Source organism: Dipteris shenzhenensis, chromosome 15 (genome assembly GCF_047967505.1).
Source record: "Dipteris shenzhenensis isolate YYH24624 ecotype China chromosome 15, Dip_SZ_1.0, whole genome shotgun sequence".
NCBI lineage: Eukaryota > Viridiplantae > Streptophyta > Polypodiopsida > Gleicheniales > Dipteridaceae > Dipteris > Dipteris shenzhenensis.
Window position 1 is genome coordinate 37,029,151 of NC_141610.1, and position 16,212 is coordinate 37,045,362.

General features: G+C 46.0%; 1 protein-coding gene across 3 annotated transcripts in view; it reads left to right on the forward strand.

Moving 5' to 3' along the window:
* The window catches only part of LOC147893752 (uncharacterized), a 222,335-nt gene extending 208,111 nt beyond the window's left edge, over positions 1-14,224 (forward strand). For all 3 annotated transcript variants that reach the window (XM_087386150.1, XM_087386151.1, XM_087386152.1), the window contains one exon: positions 13,789-14,224. In XM_087386150.1, coding sequence (XP_087242276.1) covers positions 13,789-14,035 — 247 coding nt within the window. In that variant the 3' untranslated portion in view covers positions 14,036-14,224. The remainder of the gene's footprint in view (positions 1-13,788) is intronic.
* Positions 14,225-16,212: the final 1,988 nt, after the last annotated feature.

A 16,212-nucleotide genomic window follows, 5' to 3' on the forward strand; every position in this document is an offset into this window, starting at 1 on the left:
AATGCTCTCCTTGCTGAATGCCGAATCCCCTCTCCCCCCTTCTCCTTCATCCTCACCCCCTTGCCTTGGAGGGTCCCCTCTTCACTAAGAATCTCCCTTCTTTCTCCCGATTGGTCATCCTCCTATCTTTAGCTGTTGAGGATAGCCGTTGGCGCCGCTGGCTCTCTTGATGGCTCCGACGGCTTCCTGACTCCCTGACTCGCCAGCCTCTCCTAGTCAGAGTGGTGTAAATACTCCATGTGTAGGTGAGCTGGATCACTGCACCACAGAACGACTGTACACATCTTCTCCATGTGCAACTGTAAATACTCCTGATTGCTCCATGTGCTGAGCTCACTCTCCATGTGCACAGCTCTCGATAAGATTGCCTTGGGCATGGTACTCCTGGTTGACCTGTGGTTGACATGTGTCGACGCATGGTCGCCTCGAATGAACCCATGGTTGACACGTGTCACACATGATTGAAATGTGGTCAATGCTTGATGTCATGTGGCTGACATGTGTTGACACATGGTCAACATGTGGTCAACACCTGAAGATAGCAATTGCTTAGGGTGTCTCTATTGTAACAAAAGGTAAGCTGATTCCAAATGAGAAGTGTGTAGCAAATATACCAAGCCCAAACACACATATACTGAGTTCCAAGCTAAGTACTATAATGCTTGTGTCAAGCGTGGCCACACCAATGAGGCGAGTTTGTATCAGAGCAAGAGAATATTTGCCACTAACAAGCTTTCTAATATGAGAGGGGGAATGGTAGAGAACTGCTCAGAATGACTAGCAAGTGGCTGGGTTATACTCGTTCATGGATGGATACACATCATTTTGATTGCCAAAGAAGACCAACAAAAGACAGCTTTCATAAACTGAATTGGGTGCATATTCCTGAATTCGTCTTTTACCTTGAGAGGTTTATGGTAAAAGCTTTCGGATGATCTCACTGGTTTTATGGACATTTATTTGAATGACTTTAGTGTATACGCTACCAAGGAGACTCACCTTATTTGCCTTGTCAAAGTATTCAGCATTGCCGAGAAATAGGTATCCCGTTCAACCCAACCAAGTGCACTTTCTATGTGAAGCCTAGGATCCTCCTTGGTCATACATATCTTGGCAAAGGATTGTGACCAAGAAAGCTGAATTGAGGCCATAGAATGCCTGCTCGAGCCAACAAGATTAACACAGTTTCACATGTCCATAGCTTTCATTAGCTTCGATAGGGGGATTTTGCTTGACTTGCAAGCCCTTAGTACTGCCTCAAAAAGAAACTCAGTTCATATGGATTGAAGAAACAATATCTCACCCATACCTTGACAAATAAAATGGGTGTGATCCTCTCTCTCTCTCTCTCTCTCTCTCTCTCTCTCATGCCAGATTCCTCATGCCCCCCCTTCTAGACATCATGAGCGTCAGCCATACTATGAGGTTCATTTTGACCACCAGTTTGATGATATTTATAGCCAGCACCTGAGTGGTCTTCTCCGTCCGCACCTTCTCGATGCCCTACCCTCCACACAGGATCGGTGGGACCTTGTACATACCTCCATCATCTCAGCAGCCCACAAGTCCTTCCCCGTCACTTGCCACACATCCAGTCCTCCACCAGTCGGTCTTGTGCCTTGTAATGGATGGTATGATGAGGAGTGTAAAGAACTCCGCAGGAAGCTTCGCCTTGAGACACAGGAGAAGTCTCCCCTCCTCATTGAGACCAAGAAGAGTTACAAGCGTTTGGTGCGACGCAAAAAGTGCCAATTTCTAGCCCGGAATGAGGAGGAGCTGAGAAGTTTACTTTTCAGCTATGATTCCAAGGAATTCTAGAAGAAATTCCTTCGCTTGAAATCTCAAACTCCTCTTACAGACCCGCAGGTTTGGCTTGCCTATACTTCCACTTTATATGATATTCCAGACCAGCCACAGATCGACTTATCCCATGTGCCTAGACCCACCTCCTCTGCCTTATTCTCATCCAATAGTGTCCGAGCAGCAGCTCATCGTTTGAAGACTGGGAGAGCTAAGGACCATGATGGATTGCAAGCGGAGTATGTAATCCATGGGATTGATGCCTTAGCTACAGTCCTCTCCCGTCTTTTTAACGAGTCCATTTGTATAGGTCTTCCACCTAGTTGGCTAGAAAATACCATAGTACCCATACACAAGTCGGGGGATCCTTTGGAGGCGTCGAACTACAGGACCATTATGATTGGCCATGTCATGGCCAAGATTTATGCGACCATTCTAGAAGGACATATAAATGACCATACCGAGGCGACAGGCATGAGAGCTAGAGGGCAGGCAGGATTTCGTGCAGAGCACTCGACTCTAGATCATATCTTCACACTCAGGGCTTTGATTGAGGAGGCGAAGTCACGTAAGCAACGGCTCTATTGTTGCTTCGTGGACTTCAGAAAGGCATTTGACACTGTGCCGCGTTTCAGACTCTTCCAGCGACTTCGTGACTTGGGATTCAATGGGGAGATTCAATGGGCGATCATGGCCTTGTATGAGAGAGTCACAAGTAGAGTCAGGACACAGGCGGGGCTGTCGGCGGAAGTACGCAGTACGATAGGGGTGAAGCAGGGGTGTCCTTTGTCTCCGACACTCTTTGGTCTCTATATCGATGAGTTAGAGATGTACATACAGACGATGGGTGGTACAGGTTCTTTACTGGCAGGATCCACGATACCGATTCTCCTCTATGCAGATGACGTGGTTCTTATTTCTTCCTCCCAGCAGGGTTTACAGGCACATCTCCATGCACTCCACAGCTTTTGTCAGGACAGAGGGTTGTCTGTAAACCTTGGGAAGACCAAAGTCATGGTCTTCAACACGTCATACCAGGTTTATAGGAGAGGCGAGTTCTCTTTCACATTTGATGGGCAGGAGGTGGAGCTAGTTAGGGAGTATACATATTTGGGTGCCACATTTAGAGGTCCAGTCTTCACCATGACGCATGCAGCACGAGATAGGATCAGTAGAGGGTATTCCGCCTTGGCTCTTCTCGAGAGGCAGTGTGCACAGTCACATTTTCAGCATCCCGACACGAAGTCCTTACTTTTCGATACGCTGGTGAGACCTGCAGTCATGTATGCTAGCCCCTTTTGGGCAGGAGATCTCAGGGTTGCAGATTGGAGACGAGTAGAGAGGTTACAGATCATCATGTTCTCCAGATTGATCAGAGCGAAGCCCACGGTACCGCATCAGATTACGTTTGCAGAGTTCGGAGCTACACCCCTAGCGCTAGATGCAGCATTTCAGTCAGTTACGTACTTGCATAGGATCAGGGCGCTCGGAGACTCAGCAGCAGGCAGAGCACGATTACCATGGCTAGCACTAACATCCTCGCAGATGTTAGCGGAGAGAGGTCATACTTTTTGTTGGTACCACACACTCTACACATGGCTCACCTCGCTAGGCTTGGATATGGATAGGCTGCCACCATTTCGATACAGCATAGATGCCCCTCGCCTCCCTCTCACTCGACATGAGCTCAGCCAGGTTATCAGGGCAGATTTGTTGCAGCTACACACGTTTCGCACTTGGGTTCATCCCACGGAGCTTCCTACGAAGATGGCCACATATCGTGACCATTTTCTCAGGATTTCAGAGGATGGCTTCATCATATCCCCAGGATATATCGGCGTTCATATGTCGCACTCACTCAGGATTGCCTTGGGCCAGCTCAGGGTATCTTCCCACAGATTAGACGTTGAGGCCGGCAGGATGCGTCGTACAGCTACCGGACATAGACCCAGGCGAGAGACTAGGATATGCCCTTGTTGCACTATGGGGGAGGTGGAGACTGAGGAGCACTTTGTTTGCAGATGCCCTTTATATTATGAGATCCGTGGCAGATTTCACTGTTTATTTGGGCACGGATTTGGACCTCTCTCTCGGATTATGGAGTATGAGGATCAGTATTGCTTAGCGTTGTTCATCAGGGAGATCACCAGATATAGAGAGAGATTCCTCAGAGAGCACCGTCGCATCCCTGCCAGAGACCTGGTTATTCATGAGGAGCAGGACGAGGCGCAGGACCATGAGCACAGAGATAGCCCATCTTGCCAGAGAGCACCGATGGTTCCACCCCAAGGATGTACATATGACATGATCCGGCAGCACCGCAGGATGATCTTACACAGAGCCCGTACCCGTCGCTTTATTTCTAGACGACGGAGGATGATGGCAGATTTTCGGAGGAGATTGCTCCATGGAGACTTGGCACCGCCAGCAGCCCATTTGACACTTGCCCAGATCTTCACACTCATGGCAGGAGGCATGGTCGATGGCCATGACTTCCATCATTTCTTTGGATCACAGACCCCTTAGGGAAGACGATGTTCCTCATATTTCATATTTTACATTTTGTATCTAGGCAATTTTGGTACTCTATTTCATTTCATTTTGTATCTAGGATTTTTGTAGCCATTTTTGGCATCTTAGCGATATTACGATGAGGCCACCTAGTTGGCGCATCGTTGATGATGTATTTTCCTTTCGGATGATTTTGTGTCCCATAGGCCATGTATGGCCTTCCGTGGACCTTTAATAAAATTTCTTTCTTTCTTTCTTTCTCTCCCCAAAACCCTAAGCCGTACAGCCCCGTCGTACCCCCCGTACAGTCCTGCTGTACTTTCTGTACAGCCCCGTATAGTCCTATCATACCTGCCTCTCCGTACATCGTTAGCCTCTCCATACAGTCGTCAGCTTCTCTGTACAATCATGTCGTATCTGCCGAACAGTCCCATTAGTCGTACCTCCGTCGTACATTCTCTCCCTGTAGTACCTCTCCGTACAGTCCTTTCCCTTTCCCTCACCCCAGGCTGATCTGAGCCCTTTGGCTTAGCTTGGGGGTTAGCGTCAACAAAAGGGCACATCAAGGTTTGCACAGGCCATTATGGAACTCCCAAAGATGAAGACTTCCTTTTTTTTTTGGCAAAAAAGAGACTTCTATTAAGAAAGAAACTCGCTAGAGCAAGCTCTGAGCGGAAATACAACATCATGAAATCATGAGGAAAAATAAAACCCCCTCAAAGTGAGGTGGAAAACAACCAAGGCTGAGGCTGAAAGTGCCACCTCAACCCTGTAGAGGAGTCTCAGAGAAGAAAGGAGAATCCTTCCATTCCCTAAAGAAAGAAGCCCTCCTAGCTGAGGCTGCACAGGAGTCTCCCTACATACTCATCCAAATGGCCATCAAAGTATGTACGGTGTCTGTCCAGATACTAGCCAAAGTGTGCGAGGGATGAACCTGAGTACCCTCCATAGCCTCTGTGCATCTGGCTCTCCAGATATGCCAGGATGCTATGCTCGCTAAAATCTCCCAAGAAGTATCCACAGAGGCATGTACATATGTAAAAGGAAGGTGTGGTACCACATCCAACGAACATGACTGAATGTGATGACGTTGAACCAAAATGGCCCGAGAGGAGTTAAGTCTCTCATAAAATACCTGAGGCCCTGTAAGAGAAAGCCAAGCCACTGAGCCCCATGTCATAAAGAATGGGGAGTAGGCAAAGTGACTGAAAATCCTAGCTACCCCCATCCAAATCATCCTCGCCTGTCTGCAATCCCATAAACAATGCTGAGTAGTCTCCGAAGCAGAGAGGCAACGAGGGCAAGTAGGGTCGGCTCCGAACCTAGATCTCCAAAGGTTCACTGCAATCCCACCATGGATAGAAAGCCAAAAGAATAGAATGATCTTTCTATTCATGTGGGATTTCTAGAGTCTCCTCCAGTAGCACCTCTGCAGATCCGCAGTGATATCAAATGTCTCCCAATGAGGAACTCTGGAAGGTCTCCAACCTCTACTACTGAGCTGAAATCTCTTGGCAATACTGACCGTGTAATGAAAGAAGGGGATGCTCTTCTCTCAATGCCCTGCGTCAATCCACTCCCACTCTCCAGGGTCCCACTGCAAATACCTAATGGGAACTCCCTCGTAGAGCCAAAGCCTCCAAGACCTGGTGGAGAGTAGCCGGGGGTCTGGGTCGAGGAACCACTATGAATCTGATCCCTGCACCAAAAGACCTACAACTCTGATAGGCTGAAAAGCAGACTCAAGCAAGATGTCCTCTGTGGATCTGAGCAATCTGCCACCATCCTGCACAGTAAAAACTAAAGCATCCTCCTGTGCATCTCGAATGGCCAAAACCTCAAGCGGAACACCACCTCTCATAAAAGTACCTACTCAAGTGGAGTGAGTGGCATATCATCTGTGTCTACCCACTCCTCTGGAAGGGCTGCCTCAATCTGCAAGATCCTCCCTGCACTCCCTCTGAGATGTCCTGTCAACTGAGACTTGGTCTCCTCTGGAAGCCTGCGGAAAGCTTTGCAAGACCCCAAAGATGATGCAGGTCCCCTCTCCCACCTGGACCACTGCATGTAGAGTGAGGCACCAAGTGGTCTGCCAAGATCATCTAAAATACTGTCATTCCACATGATGGGTTGCCTATCAATCTCTTCACGAGAGGAAGGAGGAATCCTCCGAAGAGTGCTCCTGAAACTGGCCCATGCTTTCAGAATGGCAACCGTGAGAGGGGACGAAGGTGATCTGAGGTGTGCTGTGGTGAAGATCCACCTAATACTGCACATCCAGTCTCCTCCTGAAGAAGGTGTGCATCTCTGTATGTTGCTAATAAGAAAGGCCTTCCATGGTTCCTGCCCAGGCATAAGTCCCCGCACCACCATCTTGCATAGTAGAGCTCTGCACTGTAAATTTGGATCAATAATATTGAGACCCCCTTCCTGTGTAGGGAGGATGAGGTTCTCCCAAGCCACCTTAGCTAAGGTATCTGCTGTGCCATCAAGCCCACTCCAAAGAAAATTTCTGATCGGTCTCCTGAGCTGAGTGATGCAGTCCGTAGAATAGCACCAGCAAGAATAAACAAACCATGCCGTGGCCAAGAGAACCTGGTTGACCACCACAACTCTAGAGGCAAGATCCAGCTTGGCTGAGCTCCAAAAAAGGAGCTTCCTCTTGATGCTCTCCAACACGGGAGCAAACTGCTGCGTGGAAGAAATATCCAAGCCGACCTAGCAGCCCAAATACCTGACAGGCACACCCCTCTGAACCTAAGTGAATCCTATGTCAAGCCCCCAAACTGGAGTGTCCTCATCACTGATCCAAAAACCATTGGATTTATGCCAATTTATTTGCGCCCCGGCCGCCAAGCAAAATAAATCCAATGCTGTCCTGAAAGAAGTGAGCGTCTGTGGAGTGGCATCCAAGTAAACTGCTGTGTCATCTGCCAACTCCTTGTCAAGTAACTCCTCTTCCCTTCTAATGGGAAGTCTCAGCCCAAAGATGTCAGCTTGAGATCTAACATAGATACTCGTAGCTTCGGCCACGAACAAAAAAAGGAAAGGAGCAAGGGGGCATCCCTGACGGACTGATCTGAAAATCTGAAATCTCTCACCCCTTACCCCACCAATAAGTACCTGGCTGTGGGCTGATCTGTACAAGGAGAAAACACCTCTGATCCAAGCATTAGTAAAGCCAAAACGTAGAAGGGTCCCCTCCAAAAAACCCCAATCTACTCTGTCATAAGCTTTCTCAAAATCCAAAAGTAGAATGGCTAGATTCTGGCCGCTCTGCATGGCCCACTCTGAGGCTTCCCAGAAAGAGAAAATGTTATAAAAAATGCTCTGCCATGCACAAATCCCGTCTGAGTGTCATGAATAAGATCTAGGAGAAGGGGCTGCAATCGGAGGCTGATTGCCTTGGCCAGAATTTTGTAACAAGTCCCTAGAAGTGTGATAGGCCTCCACTGGGACACTAGATTTCTGCAACCTCCTTTCGGGATAAGGTGGATGAGACCTTCTGTAAGCGACCCGGGCATATCACCAGAGTCCCAAATACCCTGCAGGACTGAAGTAATGTAGTCTCCAATCATATCCCAAAATGCAATGAAAAAAGAGGGGGTAAGGCCATCCGAACCTGGGCACTTGCCCTTGTGAAGGGCTGAAAGTGCAGTCCTGAACTCTGTGTTGGTGAAAGGTGCATCAAGCAGAACATGCATATCCGGTTTCACCAACAAAGGGATGCTCTACCAAATAACCTGTCTAGCATCCTCTCTATCCCGTGTCTCAGGATCAGCAGTAAGAAGGGCGGCATAAAAATCTGAAGCTATGCGCAAGACATCATCAGGATCTGTTTGTAAAACCCCGTGTGAGTCAATAAGTTGGGATACACTCTCTCTACTATGTCTAGGGCCAAGAGTAGAGAAAAAGTGTTTATTGACTCTGCCACCCATCTGAATCCAAAAGGACTCCCGTGCATGAAAGGCATACTCTGCTCTCTGATCAAGCAATACCTGCTGATGAGCCCTTGCTGCAACAAGGCGCTCCTGAATCCAAGCATCTGAAGGCCGTTTCTACTCTTCCCTCTGCAAAGCTGCCAACTGCTGACGAACACCAATCTCACGTCTGAGAATATCTTGTCTCCTGGTACGAGCAACTGCTGAGAGATAGAAGTCGCTAATACCAAAAAGGGCAGTAGCTACCTGTGATGGCAATGGCTGCCCACCTTGGACATGAGAAACCCATATCTACAGGGCTGCCTCTATAAGGTCCTCCTCTGTGTACAAGGCATCTGGAATCCTGATGCTGGCAGATCGGCCTCTCAAGTGAGGCTCTAAGATAGCCAGTATAACAGGAAAGTGTTCTGAAGTGAAAATCCCAGCAGCAATGCATACTGATCCACCTCTGTCAAGTGCCCAATCATCTACATAGAATCTGTCAATGCGTGCATGAATAGGCATCTGCTGCCTCCTGTTCGACCAAGAGAACAGGAGGGACTGTGGCTGAATAAGAAAGGCATCGTTAAACCAAGTGTCTCTGCCACAGTAGTGAAAAAGGAAGGCATCCCAAGCTGCTCTCTCCAAAGAGTGAAGTCCTCCTTCTCTACCCCCTTTTTTGTCTGATGGTAACTCAACCATGTTAAAGTCACCTCCAATCACCCATGAATCCGCAATGGGGGCCTAGGAGAGCAGATCCTTCCACATAACGACACGTTCTCCTCTAATGTTGGAGGCATACAAGTTAAGGAAACCAACCTTACACCCTCCAATCAAGAGAATAATCCACAGAGCTCTAGAGGGAATAATGACTCCGTGTCTAACAACCAAGGGGAGAACCAACTGCGAAACTGAAATAGAAGTGCCCCCCCTGGTGCCCAAGGCAGGTGACCAAAAAGTATGACCAAAAAGCAGTTTGCCAGACTTAGAGCAATCACTGGCATCCAACTTGTATTCCTGGATAAAAAGAATATCAATAGCACCTCCAGTGACACCTGGATGAAGCTGATTCCGGATCAGCTGCCTACGGCGACGGTGTGGAACTCTGCCTAGGCCCTGTATGTTCCAGCTGACTATCCTCATGGATAGGAGGATGCTGGATGGAAAGGCTTACCTGACCTAGTAGAGGAGACCAGCTTCCCTTGGGTCGAAACACTCCTACTGAGGGCAAGAAACTCAACAGGTAAAAGGATCCCTATACCCCCTGTCAAAAGGAATCCCAATGACTGGGACCCCTAAGGTGGAGGGCACAAACTCCTCATCCATAAAAGTCGCCGAATCAGCCAGTGTCGCAAAAGAGTTCCTGATGAGAAGCAAGTCTGGCCGAGGAGTGCGAAGAAGACCTGCACTCGTGAAGGAAGGAGGAGAAGGACCTGCCAGGCTTCTATTAGCAGATCTGGAGCTGGGAGCTGAGGAGGCCTGTGGCTGTGGGCTGAAGAAGGATCTGTAGTCCTCATCTGTGCAAACACTCCCTCAGCTGTGGAGGGGAAGAAGCATCGGTAGCCTCCTCGTGATCAGAAATGAAAATGACTGGGGCTGGTGCACCTGAAGTCCCCTCCTAATGTGGAACTGTAGTATCTGGGACTGCAACAGTATCCCCCTCTTGAGTCTGGATGGCATCTGTCTAAACCGGATCAAGGGTCTCCTCATGAGGTAAAGGAGCCACTCTGACCACTCTCCAAGGTGGTACTGGGAGTGCTGCAGGCTTTGGGCGCCCTGCTGTCCCTGGTGGTCCTAGGGTGTGTGAAGCAGGGTGCCCTATTGCTCTTGGTAGTCCTGGAGTGCGTGGTACAGGCCGCAAGGGAGGTGCAGACGGGGTAGTACGTGAAGGAGCCGCACCAAAAGACCTCTTGGGTCTTTTTCTCTTCCTTGGGCAATTTCTAGCAAAGTGCCCAAGGGTCTTGCAAATCTTGCACTGATCTTGTCGACCTGCAATCTTGATTCTCTGTCGAAAGAGAGAGCCATCTGGACGCTGAATCATGATGTGGTCACCTGAGATGTTAGGGTCAGAGACAATGACCCTAACTCGAGGCACCCCGTCCGCTCTGACTATCTCTGCCGAGGAAGAAGGCATGCGAGGAAGGGGGGGAATCTGAGTGACCACTCCGAAAGTGGCTCCGATAGTAGCAAGAAGTCGATGGTAAACTTGAGGAAGACCAGGTAACCTGATGAACAGTGATGTGACCTGACTGTCCTCCTCGACCGGATCAAAGCCCAAGGTGTAGGGCAAAAGAAAAATCCTCCTCGAACCCAAAGCCAGGGGATTAGCTTTGAGAACAAGGGCTGTGGACTCGTGGGAGTCGAAAATCACTTGGAAGAATCCACGTCCCAGAAGTCGAATATCCCTGAGGTGTGGGGCGAGATCTCCTAGTAACGCCGCCAACATCCAGTCTCTAGCCTGTGATCTGGAAGGATGTGACTCAAAGATGCGGGCGAAAAGTGATGTGGAGCCCTCTAATTCCACATCTTTCTTGAGCTGCTGCAACTCGTCTTCTGAAAAAATGACGGTTCTCGCGGCCGGTGGAAGTGGATGAAGATTGGCTAACTGGGGATCCATTCGCCAATCGAAGTAAAAAGGTCGATTCCAACACTGTTAAAGCTCCGTCCGTGAAACTACTGCCCAGGACGCCCTGAAGCGGGCATAGGAAGGAGGAGAAAAGGAGAGGGTGGAAGTGAGGGGGAGGGACAGAAAGGAGAAGCGGAGGGGAGCTGAGCGGAGAGGACGGAAAGGACGGAGAGGAAGACTTTCGCCTCTACACCGATTAGAAAGCCCTCCTACTCTGACATTGCAACCTCTATATCAACACCCAGCCCCTATGCATTGCACTACAAGCGGAGGATTGGATCTGATCCACAAGAGCAAATATACTTTCTACAGCAAGAAGTGAGAGAGCTCAGGCTTATGGTTGCAGCTCGTGGAAGAAAGGTGAAGGAGATGGAGAGTGAAGGCAATCAATAAATTATTGCAAAGGTTATGGAAAAATACAACACATCTCCAGTAGCGCCAACACTTGTCTCCACGGTTGAAGAGATGATCACCACTCAGGTACGCTCAGCCAAGAAAGAGATGGCTATTCTAGCCAACAACAAAATCAACAAAGCAAATCTATATACAAAGGTAAAAGAGCAGGAATCCATAAGAAGAGATTGCGCATAGGGGGGCTGCGAGAGGATTGTATGGGCTGTCCTGCAGATGATCTTACGGAGGGATACACAATAGAAGAGAAGATCACAAGTCTCAAGAAGGAGATACCACAGATAGAATGGGATGAAACTGACATTAGTTGGATCTCTCAGAAGGGAACACAAGTACAAGTTGAGTTCACAGAGAGGGCAGTTAGAGTAAAGATTCTCCGACAGACAAACAAATTGAAAGGCACACGGGTGTGGATATCTGAGGAGCTTACCCCAAATCAGCTCAAACAGAGGAATGTTGAACTTACTAAAGTGAAGGATGCACGCAAAGATGGAAAATTTGCAGTATATAGGGATGGACAAGTTCCGTAATTTCAAATCTAAACCCAAAGACTCTCAGTCTTAAACTGATGTTGCTCAAGCCGTTTTTCTTTTCTAAGATAAAACTAGTAGCTAGTTATGCATCTAAATAAACTGGGGCTGAGCTGATATACTCCCCCAAAGACTCTCAGTCTCTAACTGATGTTGATGATTTTGGTGTGTGTTTTTTGTCCCATAGACCCACGAGGTTTCCTGTGGACGTTAATATATCCTCTCTCTCTCTCTCTCTCTCTCTCTCTCTCAGGGTTTTCGACCTATGGGTCTCAGGGTTTTTGACCTATGGGAGGCCTATCCAATCTACTATGCGAACAAAATTGAAAAATTTTACAATATTACTGAGTGAGGAGCTCTGGGTATGGTTTACAGTGTCTAAAAATTTCAACACTATCTACGTGGCAAATCCTTTTGTCTCTATGTGGATTACCAAGAAGAATCATTGTGGTGCCCATCCCTTATCTTGGCCAGGGAACTCAGAAGGAGTGTCCTTGGTTACCTGATCAATCCTTGCTTGATAATGATGAGGGATTGTGCTACATAGGGATACTTTAGTCAAAGTGAGAAGGCTATGAATATGCCTCAAGACACTTTAGTACAGCACTCTATGACACTCAGCATTTCTTCCCAAGCATTACAAATGCTTCGTCTACTCACTAGTGATCAACTGCAAATGGCCCCAAGCAATGCTCTACTGCTGTTGGCCAGCAAGAGTAGCACAAAGAACCCCTATGCTCCTATGATTCAGCTTTGTTTCATCAGATGATATAAAGGAATTTAATCAAGCCTTGTTTTGTAATGAGAAGGGATTGTGATACATGCAGACACACTGCAGTCAGCATGGCAAGGCTATAAATATGCCCAAAGACAATTTAGTGCAACATCAGTGACACTCTTCATGAGTTCTCTCTCTCCCAAAGCATTACAAATACTCTGTCTACTCACTAGTGATCAACTGTATAGCCCCAGGCAATGCTGATTTCCTACGATTCGGCCCCCACATAAAAATACTTGGACTCAATGACTTCAAAACCTTCAGTGGGAAGTTTTCAACGAAGCAGATATTCATGATGTAAATGCAAACATAAAGGAAATTGGTGCAATTAGAAGAAAGGATGTGTTGTACATGCACGTTACGAGAAGGAGAGGAACAGCCTCCAGGGCATTTTAGAAGTAGATCCATGAAGTAGGGGTGCCAATTATAATCACATCCACAGAATTAGGAGCGAAGGAGCAGACTCACACGCTGTAGTGACCAACACACACGCTAGGAGCGGCAAAACCAGTTACCAAACAACCACATGGCCATCTCCTGCTTGAGCTCGGATTGCAAGATCGTGACTATTGCAGTTTGCCTCTTTCCGAGCTTTCACCCTTCAACGACACTTCCTCGTTCTTCCAGCTGCAATAGAAGTCTTGATGAATATGAATCCTTGAATTAGCAAAAGCCATCAGGCTGGAATAGTTTGTCAGAGGCAATCAAAGGAGGAAGAGACTCTTCCTTAGTGGTGAGGGACTGTGAAAAGGCTATCTGCACCAACTCAAGCATCAGGGAAACCACTTTTCCCTTAATACACAATGTGTGTGGCTGAATGTCATACCTGTCAATGAGTTTCTGCATCGCCAAGACATCTTATTTCCGAGCATGTAATCACCTTCAAGTTGATACATGTACCTTCCTTACCATAAATCTAGTTTGGTACATCATTTTCAAGACATCATCAACGAATCAATTCACGTTCGAAATGTCAAATTGGGACCGTTGTATCTGGTGATTTCAGTACATGTTCTTTTATTTTTGCAAAAATTATCTAGAATCCTGCAATGATGATATGCCCTCAACCTCTCTTGCACAGTATCGACTTCTGAAGCCTTCTGTAAGACATGTCTGTAAGGCATATAAATATGTGGTGTTTTTATGTAGATCTGCTAGACTTTCATCTATCTCAGTGGCTCTCTTGGTGTCTCATCTCTCTGCTTGTTTCAGTGGCGTACAACTGTCACGTCTCATGAGATATGAGCTCTTTGGGATCGATAAAGACTTCCTTTTTAATTACAAGAAGAAGGTCGAAGAATTGACATGTAATGATATTCTTCAAGCTGCAAAGCGTCATTTGCATCCCAACTCTCAACCGATTTTAGTTGTCACTGATGTCTCAAAAGTAAAACCATTGTTGGATTCATTTAAAATGGAGGTAGTCGAACTACAGCCAGAATACTTGCCTGACAAATAAAGATGTGCTATTCCAAACTGGAAGGGTTAATTGTCCTTTTCACATCAATGACTTGAAATTAATAGCTCCAGTATAAATAGAGGAATTTAGAGAGTGACAAGAAGTAATGGGGACTTGAAAGTTATCATTTGGATTCCCTTTGTTGTTGACGTGGTTTTAGTGAAGTAAGTCTTGTGGTTGCTGAAAGTTGGAGGTCACGGAAAATAATGCTCCAAATCGCCGTTTCTATTTCCAAGTATGTGTCCCTATTCATCAAAAAGTCAAATTTTGATTAGAATTAATGTAAGAGGGGATCGATATTAGGGTGAAGAGGGTAGGGTTTTTCTTTAAAACTCTTCCTCTCTCTTCCACATATGCATTGTTGTCTCCCCTCTCCCTCTCTCTCTCTCAACCTGCTCTCTCTCTCTCTCTCTCTCTCTCTCTCTCTCTCTCTCTCTCTCTCTCTCTCCCCCCCCTGCCTCCTCCCTACACCTTCCTTCTTTGCCTCTATCGTCAATTGCCTTTCCTTCCATTGCTTTTGCCTCCACGCGTCCTTTGCTCGGCTTGGTTGTGTGTGTTTTGCTTGCGTGCTTGGATGTGGGTTGTGTGGGCTCTTAGGGTTGGGTTGTGTTGGGTTGGATTAGGTTAGGTTAGGTTAGTCTAGATAGGTTAGGTTGGGTAAGCTAATACTTAGGGAGTGTGCCTTGCGTTTGTGGCATCTTTTTGAGGTGTGTGTTTAGTATTTGGTTTAACGTATGGATTGAGGCGTGTTTAGTATTAGGTTTAACGTATGGATTGAGGTGTGGCTATGGTTGTGTCTTAGTGTGATTATATTAGGAGTGTGACCCATTTGGTTGCACTCCATTTAGCATTTTATACACATGGATATGATTTTTGAAAATACGCATTTGGATTGTCAATAATAAGACTCCTAATTAAACTCCTTGGAATGCTTTCTTTTGCAATGGAAAATTTCCATCGTCTGTAATGAGACTCCGAATTGAACTTCTTGGAATGCTTGCTTTTGCAATGGAAAATTTCCCTTGTCGATTGGTAATCATTCTTTTATTTTTCAATCTAAATTTCCTTATAATCTATGAAAATTTCACTTAAAGTTTCTTGTTTATGCAGATGATGTGTTAATTTTCATATGGGTTAGGTATATCATCTTGAGAGCTTCCTTCGTTTGATCAATAACCATAATTTGATGGTGAGAAATGTGGTAGATTCTGAAACTTTCTTAGTGAAACCAAAATCTAAAGATATCACTATAGTGGTGTGATGCACAAAACTTTGTGTAATGTCAAAAATAATGAACATTCTTTAATGTGATGTTAGAGATATGTGACCTATTATGATACTCATCCTACTGATTGCACAACTCACTAAATAATGGTCAAAGTAGCCAAAAATGCAGAACACAAAACTTAATCTCAACTTTTGGCAAGATAGCCAAAATAACTAATTCGAGAGCAAAAGATGAGGGTTTCCCCTATCACATTTCCTTACAAAATTAAGAGTATTTGTAAAAACATGACTCTCCCCTTGCTAATAAGAAAACGTAGCTATCCATTTTTACTTTTGATAGTGTACCAACCAATAACTAGTGATGTCATTTTTGTTGTGAAGCTAGTTGGAATAATTATTCTCTTCCTCTCAAAATTGACATTCTCATTTTTTTCCTCATTTTTTATTGGTTGCATTGTTGGTTCTATATAACAATATCGAAATAATTAAATGCTTTGTTGTGTATTTTGCAATACAAGATGTTTGGTTATAAGGTTGGCCACATTCAATTGTTTGTCTCCAACTTGCATGTGCTCAATATCCATAAACCTATGAAATGTGCCCACGTGCTTTATGCTCAAGCTTGGTGTAGATCAACTCATCGCTTTCTTTTTTTTGGAAACAAAAAACACATTGCTTTCTATTTGCAAAATTCATCTTCTTGTAAGAAAATAATGCTTCATCATTACTGTTGCCATTTCGTTGTACTTCAAATGCTTTTCTTCATTAGTTTGAAATCAATGTGGTGCCTTTTAACTAAGTTTTTAACATAAATTGGTTGAATGTATCTTGATCTTTTGGTTTCTTTAGCATATGTTTTTTACTTAATTGACTTAAATCCTAGCTACCAATTAAAATTTGTGGAAGAGCTATGACGTTTGATGTCAAACGCTAAGAGATTTTTAAATATG